A 17854-nucleotide genomic window follows, 5' to 3' on the forward strand; every position below is an offset into this window, starting at 1 on the left:
TTTAAATTTGCTGACTCCAAACAGCAGCCCTGGGCTGGTACTATTTTTTAAGGAGCCAAGCTCCCTGTCTTAAGAAGCTTGTCTTCCTGCTCCCTGTTCTTAGAGTGAGGCATTCATGCTAATTGTCACAGAAATGACTGCTACACCCAAGGCTTGTGTTTAACTCTAGTTAGAAAGAAAAGCGAGGAGGGAAAGGCAAATGGCCATAGCAACTAAGTCAGCCTGCTGAAATCAGAAAATAATAACTTTCTCTAAACCCTACTGCCTAGATTCCTGCTTTTATATCAGGGGCCAGACTTCAGTCAAATGATCACCTTTGCTGCAAGGAATCCTGGAAAATTGAGTTGTTTTATTTGTTATTGTTAGTAGACTAACAAAATAAATCTGGATTCTTTTAGTAAAGAACAGAAGAGGAGAAAGAATACTGGTTGTCATCCAGTAGCAACTATGACAAATAAATGGTGTAATGGACTCTAATTACCACATGAAAGACCAAGGTTCCAATCATAAGCCCCAAATAGCTAAATATTGAGATATTGGTTCCATAAAATGATTAAATAATATTTCTTGACTGATTAGAATGGAGAATATTGGAGAAGCCAAAGATAACTCACAAATTTTCCAGATTTTTGTTGGATATTGAAACCTATCAATGCAGGGAGTATAAGAGATACAAGAACAGCTAGTTTGGGGTAACAGAGAGTAAATTTGGTTTTGGACACATTAAATTGAGATGTACCTATAAAACAACATATGGGAGATGTCCTTTTAACATCTGGAAATACATGTCTGAAGTTTGGGAGAAAGGTGAGGGAGGACAAAGGTGAGGGATTATAAGTCACTCCATGGTAGTTAAAGTGGATAGATAATGGAGTAGATAATCCTGGGTCAGTATGTATAGTGAAAAGAAAAGAGGGTTAGAGACTGAAATTTTGTGAAAATAAAATTTTAAATCAGGTTAGGGAAAGTGATGCCAGCAAAGGAGAATATGAGGATAGTCCAGGAGATAGAGGAGAAACCAAAGAGGACTACACAATATTACAATATTAAACATAATAGCAAAATTAAGAAAGAAGAAAGCTAAAAAGACACTACTGGCTGGTTATATTATTGCTGGTTTTGTTTCTGAGAACAGTTTAAGTAAAGAGATTAGAATGAATGAAGGTTATGGGTTCTAAGGAAGAAGTGGCAAATGCACTTAAGGGCAAAAGCATGAGCTCTGCAGTCACCTAAGGTCTCAAAACTAAAAATCATGGCACCACTGGCATTTCTGAAAATTGTGAGGAATCAGTAGAAGTAAATAAAGGATGATGTTTCTCATAGAGCAGCTGATTACTAATAGACATAAAGTTCCCACAGAGCCAAACCTTTGGGAAAGTCATAACTGACTACCAGCAATACTTCCTCCTCTACAAATTCTCCAGGAAAAAATAATATAATAACCTTAAATTTCCTACAGTCCAAGAGAAAGTTGGCTCTTTAGTAAGTTCTTGTCCTACAGGCCAATGGCAACCCTTTCTCTGGGTATGGTTTTTTACCTCAAGCTGTTCTTGCTGTTCTTTTTAAGATTCTCCTGGATGAGTAATTTAGATATGATATCTATTGTTCCTTACTTATTGTCTTCTAAGATGTCTTAATAAGTCCTACAAACAATGCATGTACTTTCAGATGCCACACGTGGTAGTATGCGCTACCTTGGCATTCAGAGACTTGGTAGCTTGAAATTAGCCCTGCTATTCCTTGGAAATGAGCAAACCGTAAATCAAAATGGTTTCTCCTTGGATAGCTGGTTGTTAAACGAATCCCCCCACACCACTGCCTATTCCGACCACAGAGAATGAAGGGAGTAGGTGACTAAACTCTATTCAGCTATCATCACAGTATTTTATACTCTGAGTTGATAGTTCATACTGGAGATAATACTCTTGTATATAGCCCAGAAAAAACATTCCATTCATTCTGATTTATTAACATTCATTGAGTTCCTGCTACATGCCAGGCACTGATCTAGATAATGGGAATACTACTAAAATAAATAAGATAGTCATCATCCTCAGGGAGTTTATAATCTAGTAGGATAGATAGATAATAGATAGGTAGGTAGGTACGTAGGTAGACAGATAGATATAGATAGATAGATAGAAGATAGGAGAGAGAGAAATACACACATGATAGAACTATCCCAGTTTTCTAGCTGAGATATCATTTGTAGAATATTATTTACAAGGCTATATCTTAAACTGGCCCTCAATTTTTTGTGGCCTTTCCTCACTGTCTTCTCCCTCCCAAGTAGAGATCCTATCACAAAATACCCTCTCTAAGGAGTCCTATTTAAACAAAATTATCTCTTACAAAAAGACTTTTGCACAGTGCAGCATTGAAATCAGGCACTATAAGAGACTTGGCTAGAACAGAGAAAAAAATCACCTGGAAATAGCTCCTCAAAGAGAGTACCTGTAATTGTGATACTATCAAAAGACAATAGATAATCTCTTTGAATAATGACATGAAATAAAAATAGAATGGTGAAAATGAGAGCATCTTCTTGCTCACATAATTATTTAGTTCACCGTAGTGCCAGGACTCCCTCTGCTTTGTTCTTGTCTCCCTTAGACCCCCAGACTGATAACAAGAGCTCTTTTCAGAACTTCTGCCTTTTCTCCCTCACCCCAACATTATGTATGTCCTTTTCTTTCTATATCTTTTCATCTGCTCATTGTGTTTTCTCTCTGAATATGATAGGAATATTCCTCCAGGGACTTCTTGATGGCATAAAACTTACTTTTCTTCAAACTTGGGCTTTCTTACTGCCAAGTATTTTGCAATAACTAAATTTTGGGCCAGAGTATTAGACAACAAATTGTAGTTTTCTGCTGAGATTTAATTAATTCAAGATAAGCAAAGCCTAATGGAACTCTCATAATCCCACCCCATGTTTTGTCTGAGAAGTTCATGTACAAACTCAAACAGCCTGAGTTGCTGAGATACTAGAAATCAAACTAGAAAATTACCTAAGAATTTCAATATTTTTAGAATTTACTGATTCCTCAGGAATATTATTGTAAAATTTTCCTAACTTCCCTTTCAATGGAGCTTTGCTGACATGCTGTTACTTTCTGCTAATGTTAAATAAATAGGGACAACATTAACTTTTCCAGGCCACTTAGGAACTCTTTAGAATCTGGAACATCCTGAAAAATAATAATTTCCTGTAAAATTTTCTAGTTCATGATCTGCTTAATAGTAATGTACAGAACATTAAAATGTTGTTGGGAAAAGCTTTCTCACTCTCTTCCAAGATTTTAATGATCTCCAATCAGAGCCCAGTTTTCAGCTGAAACTGTGTAATCCTATGCAATAAATCTTTGTTTGTTCTCCATTAGAGGGAATGATGAGCATATCATTTATTGTTCATCTGTCAGCTGTAAACAAATAAGTGCTAATTGTTTATTGTATAGTGCCAGGACAACACCAACCATTTCCTAAGAAGTGAACTTTTTATGCACATTCATAACTCATTATCTTGGTATAATAATAATTAGCATATTCTACTTCAGTGTTAAAGTATATAACTTTTGTTAATTATCCTTCAAGAAAAGCAAAAACACATTTACGAGAAGCAAAAAAAAAAATACCATTTTAAAAGTAAACTCCAGTGTTAGGTCATTTATTACTTTGATTTCTGGGTTTGTGAGTTGTATATGTGAAGATGTTATATTCTAAATATATTCAGAATATAGATGGAAGTATCCCTAAGGCTAAATAGATGTAACCCAAGGGATAGACAAAGAGTACAGAATATGATTCATAACATACAAAGAATGGAGGAGGAAGAAAAAGGAGGAAAAGAATATCTTCTTCTGAAGTTTTATTTATAAAAATGTTTTTCCTGTTATTTCTCAGTTTACAAATTTCATTGTCATGTGTCTGTTTGTCATGGAAACCTGAGCTATATCCAAAGATAAACATGTTCAGTTGCTTAGAAGTAGAGAAATAAATGAACTTGATATAAGCCTTGAATATAGCATAATCATCAAACTAGAGCTTCTAGCTAATTTGTATTCTTTCTTTATATGAACTATTCCATTCATTGTCTTTTTATTTAATGACCTTCTGCATTACGTGCTAGAAATGAGCAGCTGTTATGTTCTAAGCACATTTTATTTTGAATATATTATTTCTCTTATTCCTCACAACCATCCTTAAAATGGGATTTATCCTTCTCTTACTGGTACAGAAGCTAAACCTGAGTTTAAATTGAACTAAATCTTATCTTTGACTCTTAGGTGCTAATAGAGTTACGAAGATAAGGAAGATATTGTTCTGGACCTTAGAAGCTTATATTCTAATGAGAGTTTGAACATTAAACATGAACGCACATATACACATAACACCTGTAACAAGAGGTAGCATGTGATGAATTATAAAAAGGCCAAAAACTATAATATGTAGAATCATATCTTCCCTTAAATTTGGGGTATGCAAAAATTTAGCTTACAAACTAGATTACCTGAGAAGTCTTAGCCAACAATAAATGCACTGTATGCCAAGTGTGTTTTGAAAAAACAAATTTGCCTTAATGCACTTATGAGTCACAGCAACAGTATCAAAAATCATGATGACCTAAAAAGACAAAGGCTAGAACATGCAAAGTCAGAATCCTAACTACTGAGCTACTGAAGTCAAGTAAGCAGTTAGGATTCAGAATTGAAAGCAAAGCATATCGAGCAAGACCTGATCACAAGACATGGGATACACCAATACCAGGTAGCTTTGGAAAGTAAAAGAGACAAATATTAAAAATGAGACATCTTCTGTGTCAGCCAAGATGTATCACATATTTCCTGATGTGAAAAAGCTATTCCTCAACCTGCAGTTACAATTAGTAGTTCGCCATAAGATAATAGTACATGGATGAACCTGGCCAAATGGGGAAGTTGAGGCCTAAGGACATACTAGGAATGAGTGGAAAAGTTTGGTTTAATATTTTAATTTTGATTTATGAGCATATTTTCTGAAATGATAGTTCTGTTTTTATTGTGGCTTAGAATAGTCTTAAAATAATATATTTGTTATTGGCTATTTCTACCTAATATTTCTTTCAGTAAAGATATTCCTGGAATTGCTGCTAAGCCAGTACTATGAGCTACTGTCTAATCATCATCATCACCATTACCATCATTTGTCATTTATTAAACACCTGTTATATGTCAGATATTGTGCTAAGTTCTTTACAAACACCATATTTAATCCTTTCAGCAAACCTAGGAGGTGGGTACAATTGTTGTCCTCATTTTGAAACTGGGACTCATAGAAGCAATCAGCCTAAGATCATTTGCAAATCTAATCATTTTCTGTTGGCAGGATTCAGACCAATGATTCGGTGTCACTCCAGAGCATGTACTCTTGATTATATTAATACCCATACTATTTCCTAGAGTTAAAACTTATGGTTTTTATTTGAATTCAGATGATATAATAATTCCATGAGTGAAACCAAAGAAAAAAATATAAGAAAACTGCTTTTTTATCAAATGATAAATTATTTAAAAATATATAATATCAGACTGCTTCTCCTTTTTATTATAAATTATATGAGAAAGTCCCTCAAATATAGTACAGTATCTATTGAACAGTTTCATCATTTTGAAAAATGTTTTGAAAGATTCATTTTTCATATAGATGAAATGTCCAAAATAAATATAAATAAAATACTTCCATTTAGTCAACTTGAGACCATATTTACTTTTAATAAATTTGGTGAAATATATATATGTATATCCAACATTACCAATTTTAGCCAATTTATACAATATATAAAATATAAATGTTTGTTGATTTTAATTATGCATTTATATATAATATAATGTTAATAACATACTCTAATACATCTACATATTTATATATACTGGCTAACACATAATGTTGGATCCACCCACTGAAATGCTGTCTAGGCAATGACTGAATACATTGTCATTTAAAGTAAATTGTTTTTGATATTGTAAAATGACAATTTGAAAAAGAATATCATAGATTAAATTATGTCCAAATAAATCCCCTGTAAATAAGCACTTTTCCTTTTAAAATCAAATGTGAAGGTTCTCTTTACATATATTTCCTGAAAAAAGGCAGGAATCTTTTGAAGAATTTAATTGTATTCTTTTGATTATTGAGAGTTCATCCAATAAAGTAGAAAGTTAAATAGACCAAGAAAGGCCAATATTTCACCTAACTTGAACGTCTATTTCTAGATTAAGGGTTTGACTATTGAAATTTTATGGAGTTTTAGGAATAGTCCCTTTATTTTACATTTGAAGAAAAAGGTTAGTTATTAACTCAAAAATAGACAACTAGATACTGGGAGATTCTGGAAATAAAAAAAACAGATCATTGAATATCATTTAATGTTTCTGCTACACCCTCCTGCCATTCAATTTACCTTTGTCAAAATGTTTTTATTTATCTAATATTTTCAGTAAATGGTTATTGATACCGAACTGCTGATTAGGTAATGATTCTCCAAGTCACAGTAAATGCTTTATATAAGATAATCATTTTTCTAAGGCTTTGTGAAATTTGCCAGTATCTATAATTAGAAAAATCTCCTTTGTAAAATTGATGAAGTAAGGATGTTTTAGCGTTCTGTTTGAAGTGCATATAAATAAAGAAAAATCTAATAGCAGATACTCTTTTAACCCACTAATAGCTGTCAGGTAACAATGAGACAGTGAAAATATTGATTGCATTTATATTATGCAGGATTCCAGACATGTATTTTTCTAAGTTTTGAAGCAATCCTGCAAAGAAGTTATTAGCACTATTACTGTATAAACGGGCTTTGAAAAGTTCGGCAATTGGCTCAAGTTTATCCAGCTAGTAAATTTTCCTTACTAGGACTCCAAAGTCAATTCTTTTTCACGTCTCAATATCATTAACATAAAGCATCTATGATGGTTCTCAGTTTACCAGAACATCTGAACACCCAGAACCCTGCACCCTACCCTGGCTGTGCCACATAACTATCTGAGTATTTCAATTCCAGGAAGTTTGGACTATTAAAAATAATAATGACTCTTTCTAGTATTCCTAGGATTCATCAAAATTCCAGCAACCATTCAGAAGTTAAACTTCTCTTTTCTCTTGGCTTTTCTAAAAAAAAAAAAGTTAGTGTTTTAATAATTAGATTTTGTATTATCTCTAGGTTTTCAGTGAAATGTAATGGATTAAAGAAAATGGATGCCTACTAAAATTGGTTTTTATAAGTTACAATAGTAACTTTATCATGCTTTCTTTCAAATTTTATTCAAAAATAAAAATAACTCTACTTCCTAATTTTAAGCCAAATATTTATTTCCCAGATTTTACCTAAATGTTCTTCCATTGCTGTTGTGAAACTGTTTTAATGGCTTTCCATTGGGCTGCGGTGAAAATGCTCTAATGGCCTTTCCTAAAAACAAGGGTTTCGTATAAATTGAATTTTTCTTTTAGGATAATTGCCATTCACTTTTGTTTTATATGCATCTGAGTGGGGTTCTGCAGTATCTTCTGTGGACAATTAAAGTGCTGAAATAGGAGAAGCTAGTAATTACTCTGTGTGGTAATACTGACAACTTGTGCGTATTTGTCAATCTGTGTTAACAGTATCGATCAGGATGGGATCCTCATAGAGGGGCAGATAATATTTCCACTAAATCTTCGGACAGTGATGTAAGTGATATATCTGCGGTTTCAAGGACTAGTAGTGCTTCTCGTTTCAGCAGCACAAGCTACATGTCTGTCCAGTCAGAACGGCCAGGAGGAAACAAGAAAATCAGGTGAGTAAGGGGATTTGAGTAGGAAAATTCTTCTAAATATATTTTAGAATGTCTGTATTGTCTTTGGATAAACACAAAACCCTTTTTTCTAAAGATTTAGTATATATCATTAAGGAAATAAGACATTCTGTACATATTTTTACAACATTTTGGTGTACATTTCAAACTTCTTGCACAGAAAAGTTTTTTAGAACTTATAACAATTTTGTAAGTAGATTACTTGAAATAGTATCATTAGATTTTTTTATGTTTGCTATTAAGAAATAATTCTGTTTTCATATTGTCACTGAAATTAAAATGATGGTTAAGTGAAGACTTCATTTTTGATGTCCCAAAGATATGAAAAATACTATTTTGGAGGGTTGTTTTTTTCCCTAGCTCAGTACACTTCAGAGATTCGGAATACATAAGAATATCACTTTTTTAGTAGGATTCTCTCTTCCATTCTCCTGAGACTTTTATAAATGTGTGGAAAACGTCCTCAGTTTCTCAAGAAAATTCATAAATGTAATTATAAGTTAGTGTAATTTTCATTTATCACCTGACTGGATTTTATGGGTACCTGAGATAAATTATTTTTTTCTACTCTTATTGCATCAAAATAATCTATAAAGGAGTGACCACAACTTTTTCTGTCTAACTTTGTAACAGAAAAATATGGTTTACAAAGATTTAGGAGTAAGTGTTTTACACAATGCTTCTCTGGTACATACTGGAAAAATGTTTTGAATGTTTAAAAGATGTCATTTTATTTATGTTTTAGTAATTTTCATTACATTTCTGTTTAATTTTGTATACATTTTTTGACTTTTTCTTTCTTTCTTTGTGTTTATTTGCATGCCTTCAACTTGTGTTGTTTTCAAAGGCCAAAGGGAATAGAAGAGGGAGGGACAGAAGGGGATAAGCATGAAGAGGTAGTTCTTGAGGAGGAAGAGGTAAAGGAAGAAAGAATTCATGAGAATGGGAAAGGGAAAGGCATTACAAAAATGTGTAATCAGGAGAAAAACAGAGAATCAGGAGACAAGGAAAAAACACAAGATATGCCTGAGCAAGGGAAAGAAAAAGAACAGTGGAATAAAGAGGATTTGCAAAGGCGGTTCTCACAAGATGATGACAGGTAAAATTTGCTTATTTTTGTAGACTTATCCCAATAGTAATATAGTCCTTTGTCCTTCTCCTGAAAACTATTTTGCCCTATACATTTGGTTTCTTTTCTTGTGTTCTACCTATTTAGCTTCTAATACACTTAATTAATGTGTTGGCAAGTCATTATCAAATAGATTGAATTATTAAATAGTTTTTAATTTGTACCCACTAGTTCTGAGAGTCTGATTAATGTGGTTTTCAAGTTCTTTATGACTAGCTGAATCAAATGCAAATTTCCCTTTAGTTTTTTTTAGCATGAATTCCTGTATATCTTCCCCATTTGTAGAAGTCGAAACATTTAAAATGAGGCTCTGAAGGGGATGAAAAATTTCGCCTATTTTATAAGAAATAAGAGCTGGCAAAAAGTAAACTTTCTTGAGTCTCTGGCTGCTTCACTTCTTAGTTTTCTGATGGGTTCTGGTGCAGTTTTGAGCCTGAGGAAGCTGGGACCATGCTCTTTGATACTCTGAGAAGGGATAGATGCCCTAGGGCTCGTTGAAAAGCAAATGTGTTGTGTTAGGCCCTTCTAGCTGAAACTCATTCAGCTAGAGAAATTGCCAGCGGAGGAGCTTTGAACAGGGGAGAAAGGCAGGAGAAAACAGAAGCAGCAAGACGCGTTCACTGTCGTGGCACGAGGCCTGTGAAAGCAGGAAGCTCTCTTGGCAGCGCTGCACCGAAAGCCTGAGCGGTGCAGGTGTGCAGTCAGCTTCACCTTCCTGCCTGAGGGAATGAGGTTTCTCTGACATGGAGAATTGCAAGTCATGTACGTTTTGGAGGAATTTGGTTTCATGGTAGTCTATCCAGAATTTGATTTTTGTGTTAGTACAAAGTCAGCTTGATAAGCACACCCTGTAATAAGCCAAATTTTGCATTATTGTATCCAAACCCAATCTCAACTTGTGCTTTCCTCATAATTAATGAAAAAGATAATTAGGACAGATGTTTACCCCTTGGGTATGCAATTCAGTGGTTTAGTCTATGTCAGTTTATTTTTTTTTGTCTCAGGTTGATAGATTTAACTACATTTGTGATCTATGAAAGTTTTTGTATAACAGACATTACAAATGAAAGTGAATCTTAAGTTAGGCATATTTTGTGAGTTGAGTCTAAACTAGTAATTTCAAGTCTACCTTCATTATTTATGTAACTTTTGGTAATTACATTAGTTTATTAACAAAGACAATTTTTCTGATTTGTTGGGCAAATCTACCTTGATGGTGCTTTCTATTCCCATGGCTTCAGGTAACATCTATATGTTGATGACTTCCAAATCTGTATTTCCAGCCCAGATCTCTTCATTAATCACCTGTCAGATCTATCCAGCCCTGTTCTGGCCATCTTCTTGTCTGTCCTGTGGATATACCAAACTCAGCATGTAAAATTAAACTCATCATACCCCTCACCAAACATGTAACCAAAATTAATAACTTGCTTCTCCCTTTGTACCTTCTTTGTCAGTGTATGACACCACTGTGGTCACACCTGCCCAGAGAAGAATGCCTCTGTAGTCTTTCTCCACTGAGCGCAAGTCCCTCCCTCCAGTCACCAAGTCTTACTGATTCTAATGCTTAATTACCTCTGAAATATGTCCATTTCTCCCTGACCCTATTTTCTACTTCCATAATTTAAGCTTTATTATCTCTATGGAGATTTGTTTCAGAGGAAATTTTTATATTTTGAAAATAATAACCCAGAAATCTGAGCTCGTTATGCAAAATGAGTTGTCAACTTCTCTGAAGTAGTTCATTTCTGTATTATATACTTTATGAAGATGAATTTTAGGTTATATGAATTACATCTTGAAAAATGCTTTAAAGGTCTCTGCCAAAGAAAAGAGAAATCTACAACCTATATTGCTTCTCAGTAAATATTGTAAGTATTTTGAGTATAGTGGTGATAAAAGGCAGCTGATATTTTGTTTAGGGTTTCATTTGTCAAAGCATGTTTTTGTTCTATTCCAGTACTCCTAAGAGCCACCTTTCTGTAAAATGTTCATCTCTTTTTTTAAATTTCTGCATACATTTTTAACATTACTATGCTACTAAAGATGAACAAAACACAGACCTTATTCTCAAGAAAAGGTGGATTTTCTTTCTCTTTTTTTCAGCCCACAATTTATCCTTTACACATAAATATATATGATTGTTGGCCTAAAACTGTGCACTTGCCTGCACATGTGCCCTCTCTCTCTATATATATATATAGAGAGAGAGAGACATTTCTCAGTTAATAAGTAAATACACTAATCTTATAAAAATGTAGGAAAATTATTGGATTCAGTGTTGATTCTCTATCATATTATTTTTCCATACACAGTAAACCAGAGTATACTTGTGATTTCAGTCTGCATATTGGATCACTGAAAGTGAGAGATTTGAGATTGTATCATGTATATGGTCTGAAGAAGAGGAGCCTTTGAAGATAGTGTTGAGAATGCACAGCTACTAGAGTAAGAATCTGAAGATGGAAGAGGGGTTTGTGTCAGAAGCATAGGTGGATGGACTGGATCAAACCCAAAGGCAGATATGAAAATTGATCATTTATTAGACAGGGAGTTCAGCAGTTAGCTGCCACTGCCTGATGGCCTTAATTTTCTCAAACATGTATGAGGCAAGAATATAAGCGTTTGGAAGTTGAATTAGATATTTGATTTGAAGATCTGGAATAATCATTGAAGAAAATAAGAGAAGTAGCCAGCTGACCAAGGACAAATTAGAGAGTGAAGAAGAGTTCCAAATATAACTCTGCAGATCCAGCTGAGGACTGGAGACCAACAATTTCAAGAGACATCAGTGTGGGAGAGTAATGTGATCTTTTCTAACACCACTGAGCCAATCCAAGTGCAGAGACACAGTCAGACTGTAGCATTTATGGAGGAGTGGGAGTTTTGATGGATAAGGTTGTTGGAAAAGAGCAGTGGAAAGAAATTGAGGGTGCTGTGTAAATGTCAGTGCTAGATAATAAAGAAGAAAAATCCAGATGGGATCTGATAGACAAGGAAAATAGAGAAAATCCAAGAATTAGAAAATTATATCATGTAGTAAAAAAGCAAGTTTAGGATGCTGAAAGGGTGAAAAATTTTAGGGTTCATCTTTGAAATTTAAGGTTTTGTGATGAAGCTGTTTCATTAGTTGACAAATTCTGAGATACAAGCATTAGAGTGAGTAAAATAGAGTGGATGAAAAGAATAAATATGAAGATCACTGGTGATGTGCAAGTTTTAGAATTTAGAATTTTGGCCTAGGTCTTCTTAATGAATACTTAAGTCTCATAGAATTATGGTAAAATTGAGAATTGAAAAAGCGGTGTAAGCTAGCTCCTATAAACCTCAGTGAATGAGTCAGTAACTATGAGGTCAACAGATAAGGAAGAAAGGAGAAAAAGGGAGAGGTATATGTTGGCATAGCCAGAAATCGTAAGTTGCAAAGAAATTTAAACTTTTAAATAAAAGTAGAAGAGAAATACTGAAGAAAAAATAGCCAGCAGTTAGAAACATTACAACCTATGAAAAAGGATGCATATTTGTCACTAGAGTATTTCAGGGGAAGCAGTGTGTTCAAGGAAGCACCAGGTGATCTTTTCAGCTAACTCATAATATTGATAGTTCAATTCCACATTTCCATTCTTTGATATGAAATTGGAGATCAGCATTAATTAAAATTTACTGCCAAATCTTACATAAATTTTAAGAGACTTCCAAAATTTAATTGACTTTATAATGTAATCATTATTAGCAATTTCTGTTCATTTGTATTTCTGTGGTGACTGGTTATTCTACCCTGTTATCACACAGAAAGTCTTATTCAGAGATGCCTATATAGATTCATTTTTATTGATGAATTGATTATATTATGGTTAGAATAGTGTTGTAAACATTATTAAATGTCCATTACCATTCATTTATATATTGAACTCTCGTTTCTGGCATTACCACAATTGATAAATCTATAAATAAATAGTGCTCCTGTAGACTTGCTGCTGTAATGAATAAATTCATTTTTATGCTCCTTTTTACATATATTTCTAATATTTTCCCCACTGGCTCTATGTTAAGAGAGTGAGGTAAATTTAGTGTAAATGTTTAGAAATACTTAAATTGGAATGACCTCTTCCATATAAATAATACCAGTAGCTTTTTTAAAAAAACTGCTACAGTAGCTTTTGTCATATTCAATATTTATTTTCATAAACCAATAAGGACAGTTAATCTACAGCTGTTATTCTAAACTAAATACAATATTCTAGCCAGTGACTCCTAATAGAACTACAGGTATCTCTTGGGATGAAAAATTTACTATATATAGAAGTTTTATTTTTATAGAAAATATGAAAGTAAGATCAAGTTTGAAGTCAAAGAATTTCCATGCCTGAGTATTATTATGTTAGATATCAGTATATTAATATAATGAGGTATGATGTAGTATGGCTTCATTTTCAAATTCTAATTCTCCATGTAGAAAAATGGGATCTAATCTTAAGGAAGTAAAAGTCAAGGAAAAAAATCCACAAACACTGAGACTTTGGGACTGTAATGACACAATTCCAGTCTTTATTTTTTAGACTTATCTTGACTTAAGCCTTTCACAGTCAGTGACACACTTCTTACATGTTCTTACTTTTATTCCTCCGTGTGTATGCTCACATTGATTCTTGTGCCTGAAGGACAGTTTCTTTCTTTCTCTTTATGAGTACACTACCTATCCATCCTTCAATACCCAATGCAAATATAAATTCATTCAAGAAATAACTTCTCTCCTTTTCTTTCACAATTTATCTTTGTTTTCACAATTCTTTTACAATAACAGTTTTTCTTGTGGCACTCATTTGTGATAATATATCACAGGCATCCCTGTGATAACAGTTATGTATATATTTAACCTACCATGGTTGACCATTAGTTAACCTGTTGAGGATAGGACATCTGTCATTTTTATCTTTCTATTGTCTTACCTCCCAATATGAACAATACCTCACAAACATTAGGCAAACCCAATAAAAGTTTCTGTATGAATGTATGAATAATAGACTTGTGATAAAGCTGTTAAGAGACATGAAGAGTTTCCAACATAGTGCTTCTGCCATTGTGTAATACTCAACATACTCATCTCAGTCTTTTCTGACAAAAATTTTTAAATAGTCCAAGAGATCATTTTTTTTCCCCAATGGGAACAAACTCATTTATTTCAGAAGCTAGTGGAATTTGCTTCATGGAAATTTGTTTTGTACATATGCCCATGTATTCCATTCAGGAAAGATTTACTTGATTGGTTGGTTTATTGATTTGATCGATGATGAATAGTCATTTCTTTCATCTTTGCACCTTCCAGTAGGACTTGAGAATTCATTTATAACTATTCTTTTGGACACATTAAATTGGTATGAGTTTGTCTAATCTTTAAATACTGTCTAATGAACCCTTTTGTCATATTTTCTTATGTGCTTTTCTCCCTCTTGTTAGACTTCATACAGGATTTTTACATATAAAATAACGATTATCATTTGGGGATGCTAAAAATGAGGAAACTTGCAAATTAGTCTTCTGAGGCATTCTTTCAAAATACTTTGAAGATGATATATGGGACTTAATATTGAAGTCCTCTGAAGACAACTGCATATTTTCAGGGCAATCTGTGGGTTGAACAACTGTATTTTACTGTTTCTGTTGATCATGGAGTATGGAATACAGCCATACATGGTGCACCTGTCAATGTAGAGACATAGCCTTCCAGTCTGGCACATTGGGGATACAGCTGGCTTGCTTGGCAAAATTGTAAGAGCTTATGCCATGTTTCACTGATTCATATAGTAAGCATGGTATCACTTATCATCACCCAAAATTTATTTTTAATATTATAATAAATGCCTAAGTCCTCTGAAAATATACTTGAGAGATAATACAGCATAATTGTTAAAACTTACTCTGGATTCAGACATAACTGGATTGATCTTGGTTCTGCCAGTTCCTAACAGTATCAACTTGGGCAAATAAAAACCAAATTCTTCACCTATATATGGGAGATAATAATAGTAACTATTTTGCAGGGTTGTCCTGAAATTCAGTAAGATTATATTTTTAAAGCTCTTAGTGACATTCCTGACACATGATAAGAATTTGATATAGGGTAGAGACTAAAAAAGAAAAGGAAAGCAAAGATAATTAATTTATAAAATTCTCTTATTTTAGCTTTTTAGAACTGTGTATTTCATAGAGACTTTCCTGTAACACTTTGCCAGATGACAGTTCAGAATAAGTTAGATCCATCTTACATTTTGTACAAGGGAAAATGCTTTACAGAATGCTAAAAAAAGATATCATTAAAATATAATTTCATAAAGTCATGGTAGAGATTCTGGAAAATGTTTATAAGGTTTGTTTTATAGTTTGATATGGTTGACCTTTAATGTTCTTGGAGTTAAGATGATCTTATTGCTTAAATTGCCTTCATTTAGTCAGCAAATATTTTGAACATCTCCAAACGCCAGATCTTGTGAAATACTGGTCAACAAGACCTATTCCCTTCCCTTAAAGAGCTTGAAGTCCAGAGGGGACATTGAGAAGTAAATAAATGATTACAATATAGAATTTAAGTGATAAAAGTAATTATAATATATAATTCGATAATACTTCCTCTCAGTAAAACATTTTAATAAGCCACTTAATTATCTTATTTAAAGCTCTCTACTACCTTTGAAGTGCAGATGTATGGAAAATTGAAGTTATAAGAGGTTATCAAAATTACCTAACATTTAGTAACTTAAAAGTCAAAGTAGAAACAGAAGTCATATCATTTGACACTGAAGTCCAGTGTTCCTCCTACTTCATTGTATGTAGAATGCCTTTAACATAATAAATAAGCGAGAAGGGCCAAGTGACACTCAGTATTATACAGGACAGGAAAACTCTTTCTGTAAATTGGTCCATCTTACTTTTAACTTGATGTCTTCCTATTTCTAATTTCCTAGATTCCCAGAGTTGGTTTTACATTGTTATTTAATGTAGTCCTTGACTCCCATATCTAATACTTTAACACATCATTAAATTTTACTATTTCTACCATTTATTGGAATACACCCTTCATTAAAAGAATTATTTCTACATATTATGTAGAAGAAACAAGAGAACTCTTTTATCTTTAAGGGTATATAATAAAGTATTCATCACAGTCTGTCAATATAATAACAAGCAAATATAAGAAAGATTTATAGAACCTTTTAATTTAATATGTAACTACTTCATTATGCTATTATATTTTCAGTCTTTGCCATTTTATCATTGTTTTATTTTAATAAATAATAATAGTATCAAATATACAGTGCTCTACTTGTTAAAAACTGATTTTATATATCATGTACAAGTATGTATATATATGTAATATATTCATATATTACATGCATATTTGTATATTAAGCATCTATGTATATGTCATGAGATATTAACAGTAAACCTGAGAGATTGACAGGTCAGGTTTTATTATTTACATTTTGAGGTGAGGATTCTCCTGGTATAAGATTCTGATGCTACGCTAATGAAATAAATTTAAAATTTAGGTTCAATCTCTACAAGTGATTATCACTACAAAAATAAAAAGAAGTTATAATTTAGGCATGCTCTGCTCAGAAAACAATGATTTTTGGGAGTGATTCAAATTTCAGCTTCATAGGAGCAGAGTTTTCATCTTTCTGGCAGTACTGTATCCCCAGTGCCTGGAACACTGCCCAGCATAGTGTGAGTCCTCAACAAATATTTCTTGAAGAATGAGTAGATGAATGGATGGCTAATTATTTTAAGTAATTTTTATGTGGATTTTCATTAAAACAGATGAACTTAGCAGATGTGTGAGAAAGATAATTCTAAAGATTTTAAAATACCAAGTAATCAGATAAAATTGAGTGCCTTCCTTTAACTGCTATGAAATACAGTAATCATCATATTCCCTCTTCTTAATTACAATTTTTCTTGCTAATGATTCACTCTTAAAATCTTAAGTTAGTGCTTCTCTTTCATAGTTAGACCATTATACACAGAAAGCCTCAGACAATTATTGAAAGGGACTTTAGAAGTTATCTACATGACTCCTTCTATAACGTTTCCAAACCAAGCTCAAACAAATTATTAGGGGAGCTTTTCAAAAACCTAAGTTCTCTGCCCTTGACATGAGGCTTATAGTCCAGTATATCTAGATGGGAGGATTACATATTTTAGTGTACATAAAATCAGTGAGATGTATCTAACCAGTATGTTAAGATATTACACATATAACTAACTCTTCTTTGGTGCAATTCTTCAGATTTTTCATATAGACTTTATGTTCCAACCCTAGATTGCTGATCTCAAATTATCTGTTTTTTTCAGTACCGTAAATTTCTCTCACCATAAAATCTTACTGAGGGCCACTATAAAATATTTAAGCAATTCACTGATTTTTTTTAAAAATCCACAGTTTTTAGTCTTTCTACCACAATGTAAGATGAGATAATGGAATAACAGCATATAAAATGATAAAACTAGCTACAAATAAAGAAAATCTCATTTCATGATCTATTTTGCAGATATTTTCTGTTATGCAGCTTATTTATTATTAAAGATCTGAATTTGTCTGTTGCAAATAAATTTTTCTGATTTTAAAATTCCTAGTCTATGCCAAATTTCTACTAGAAAGCAATTTTCTTTTCCTCCAAGTGTGTTTAAAATATTCTGACTGTTATTTTTAAATTATTATTTACCTTTAAGACAAAACAAGACATACCTAAGAAAAATTCCACCTTTGCATTTTACATAGTGTTTATTTCCCGAATAAGAGTTTGTCCATTGATCTCTATACATTTATATGTGCATTTCACTTCCTACGTACAAATTGTTTCTTCATTTGAGGTTATTACACAATTTAATATTA

The 17854-nt window shown here is 32.8% G+C and overlaps 2 protein-coding genes across 38 annotated transcripts in view; one reads left to right on the plus strand and one right to left on the minus strand.

Moving 5' to 3' along the window:
• RIMS2 (regulating synaptic membrane exocytosis 2) overlaps positions 1-17854 on the plus strand; it is a 570663-nt gene that overhangs the window by 453164 nt on the left and 99645 nt on the right. For 18 of the 37 annotated variants that reach the window (XM_073229922.1, XM_073229923.1, XM_073229945.1 and 15 more), the window contains one exon: positions 7642-7814. The exons of 18 other annotated variants lie outside the window; for them this stretch is intronic. In XM_073229922.1, coding sequence (XP_073086023.1) covers positions 7642-7814 — 173 coding nt within the window. Of the gene's footprint in view, positions 1-7641; positions 7815-8679; positions 8932-17854 lie in introns of all 37 variants that reach the window. One more of the 37 variants, XM_073229921.1, reaches the window with a different exon arrangement.
• The window catches only part of DPYS (dihydropyrimidinase), a 461295-nt gene that overhangs the window by 168004 nt on the left and 275437 nt on the right, over positions 1-17854 (minus strand). The window lies entirely within an intron of this gene.

This window comes from Manis javanica, chromosome 2, assembly GCF_040802235.1.
Source record: "Manis javanica isolate MJ-LG chromosome 2, MJ_LKY, whole genome shotgun sequence".
NCBI classification, from domain to species: Eukaryota; Metazoa; Chordata; class Mammalia; order Pholidota; family Manidae; genus Manis; species Manis javanica.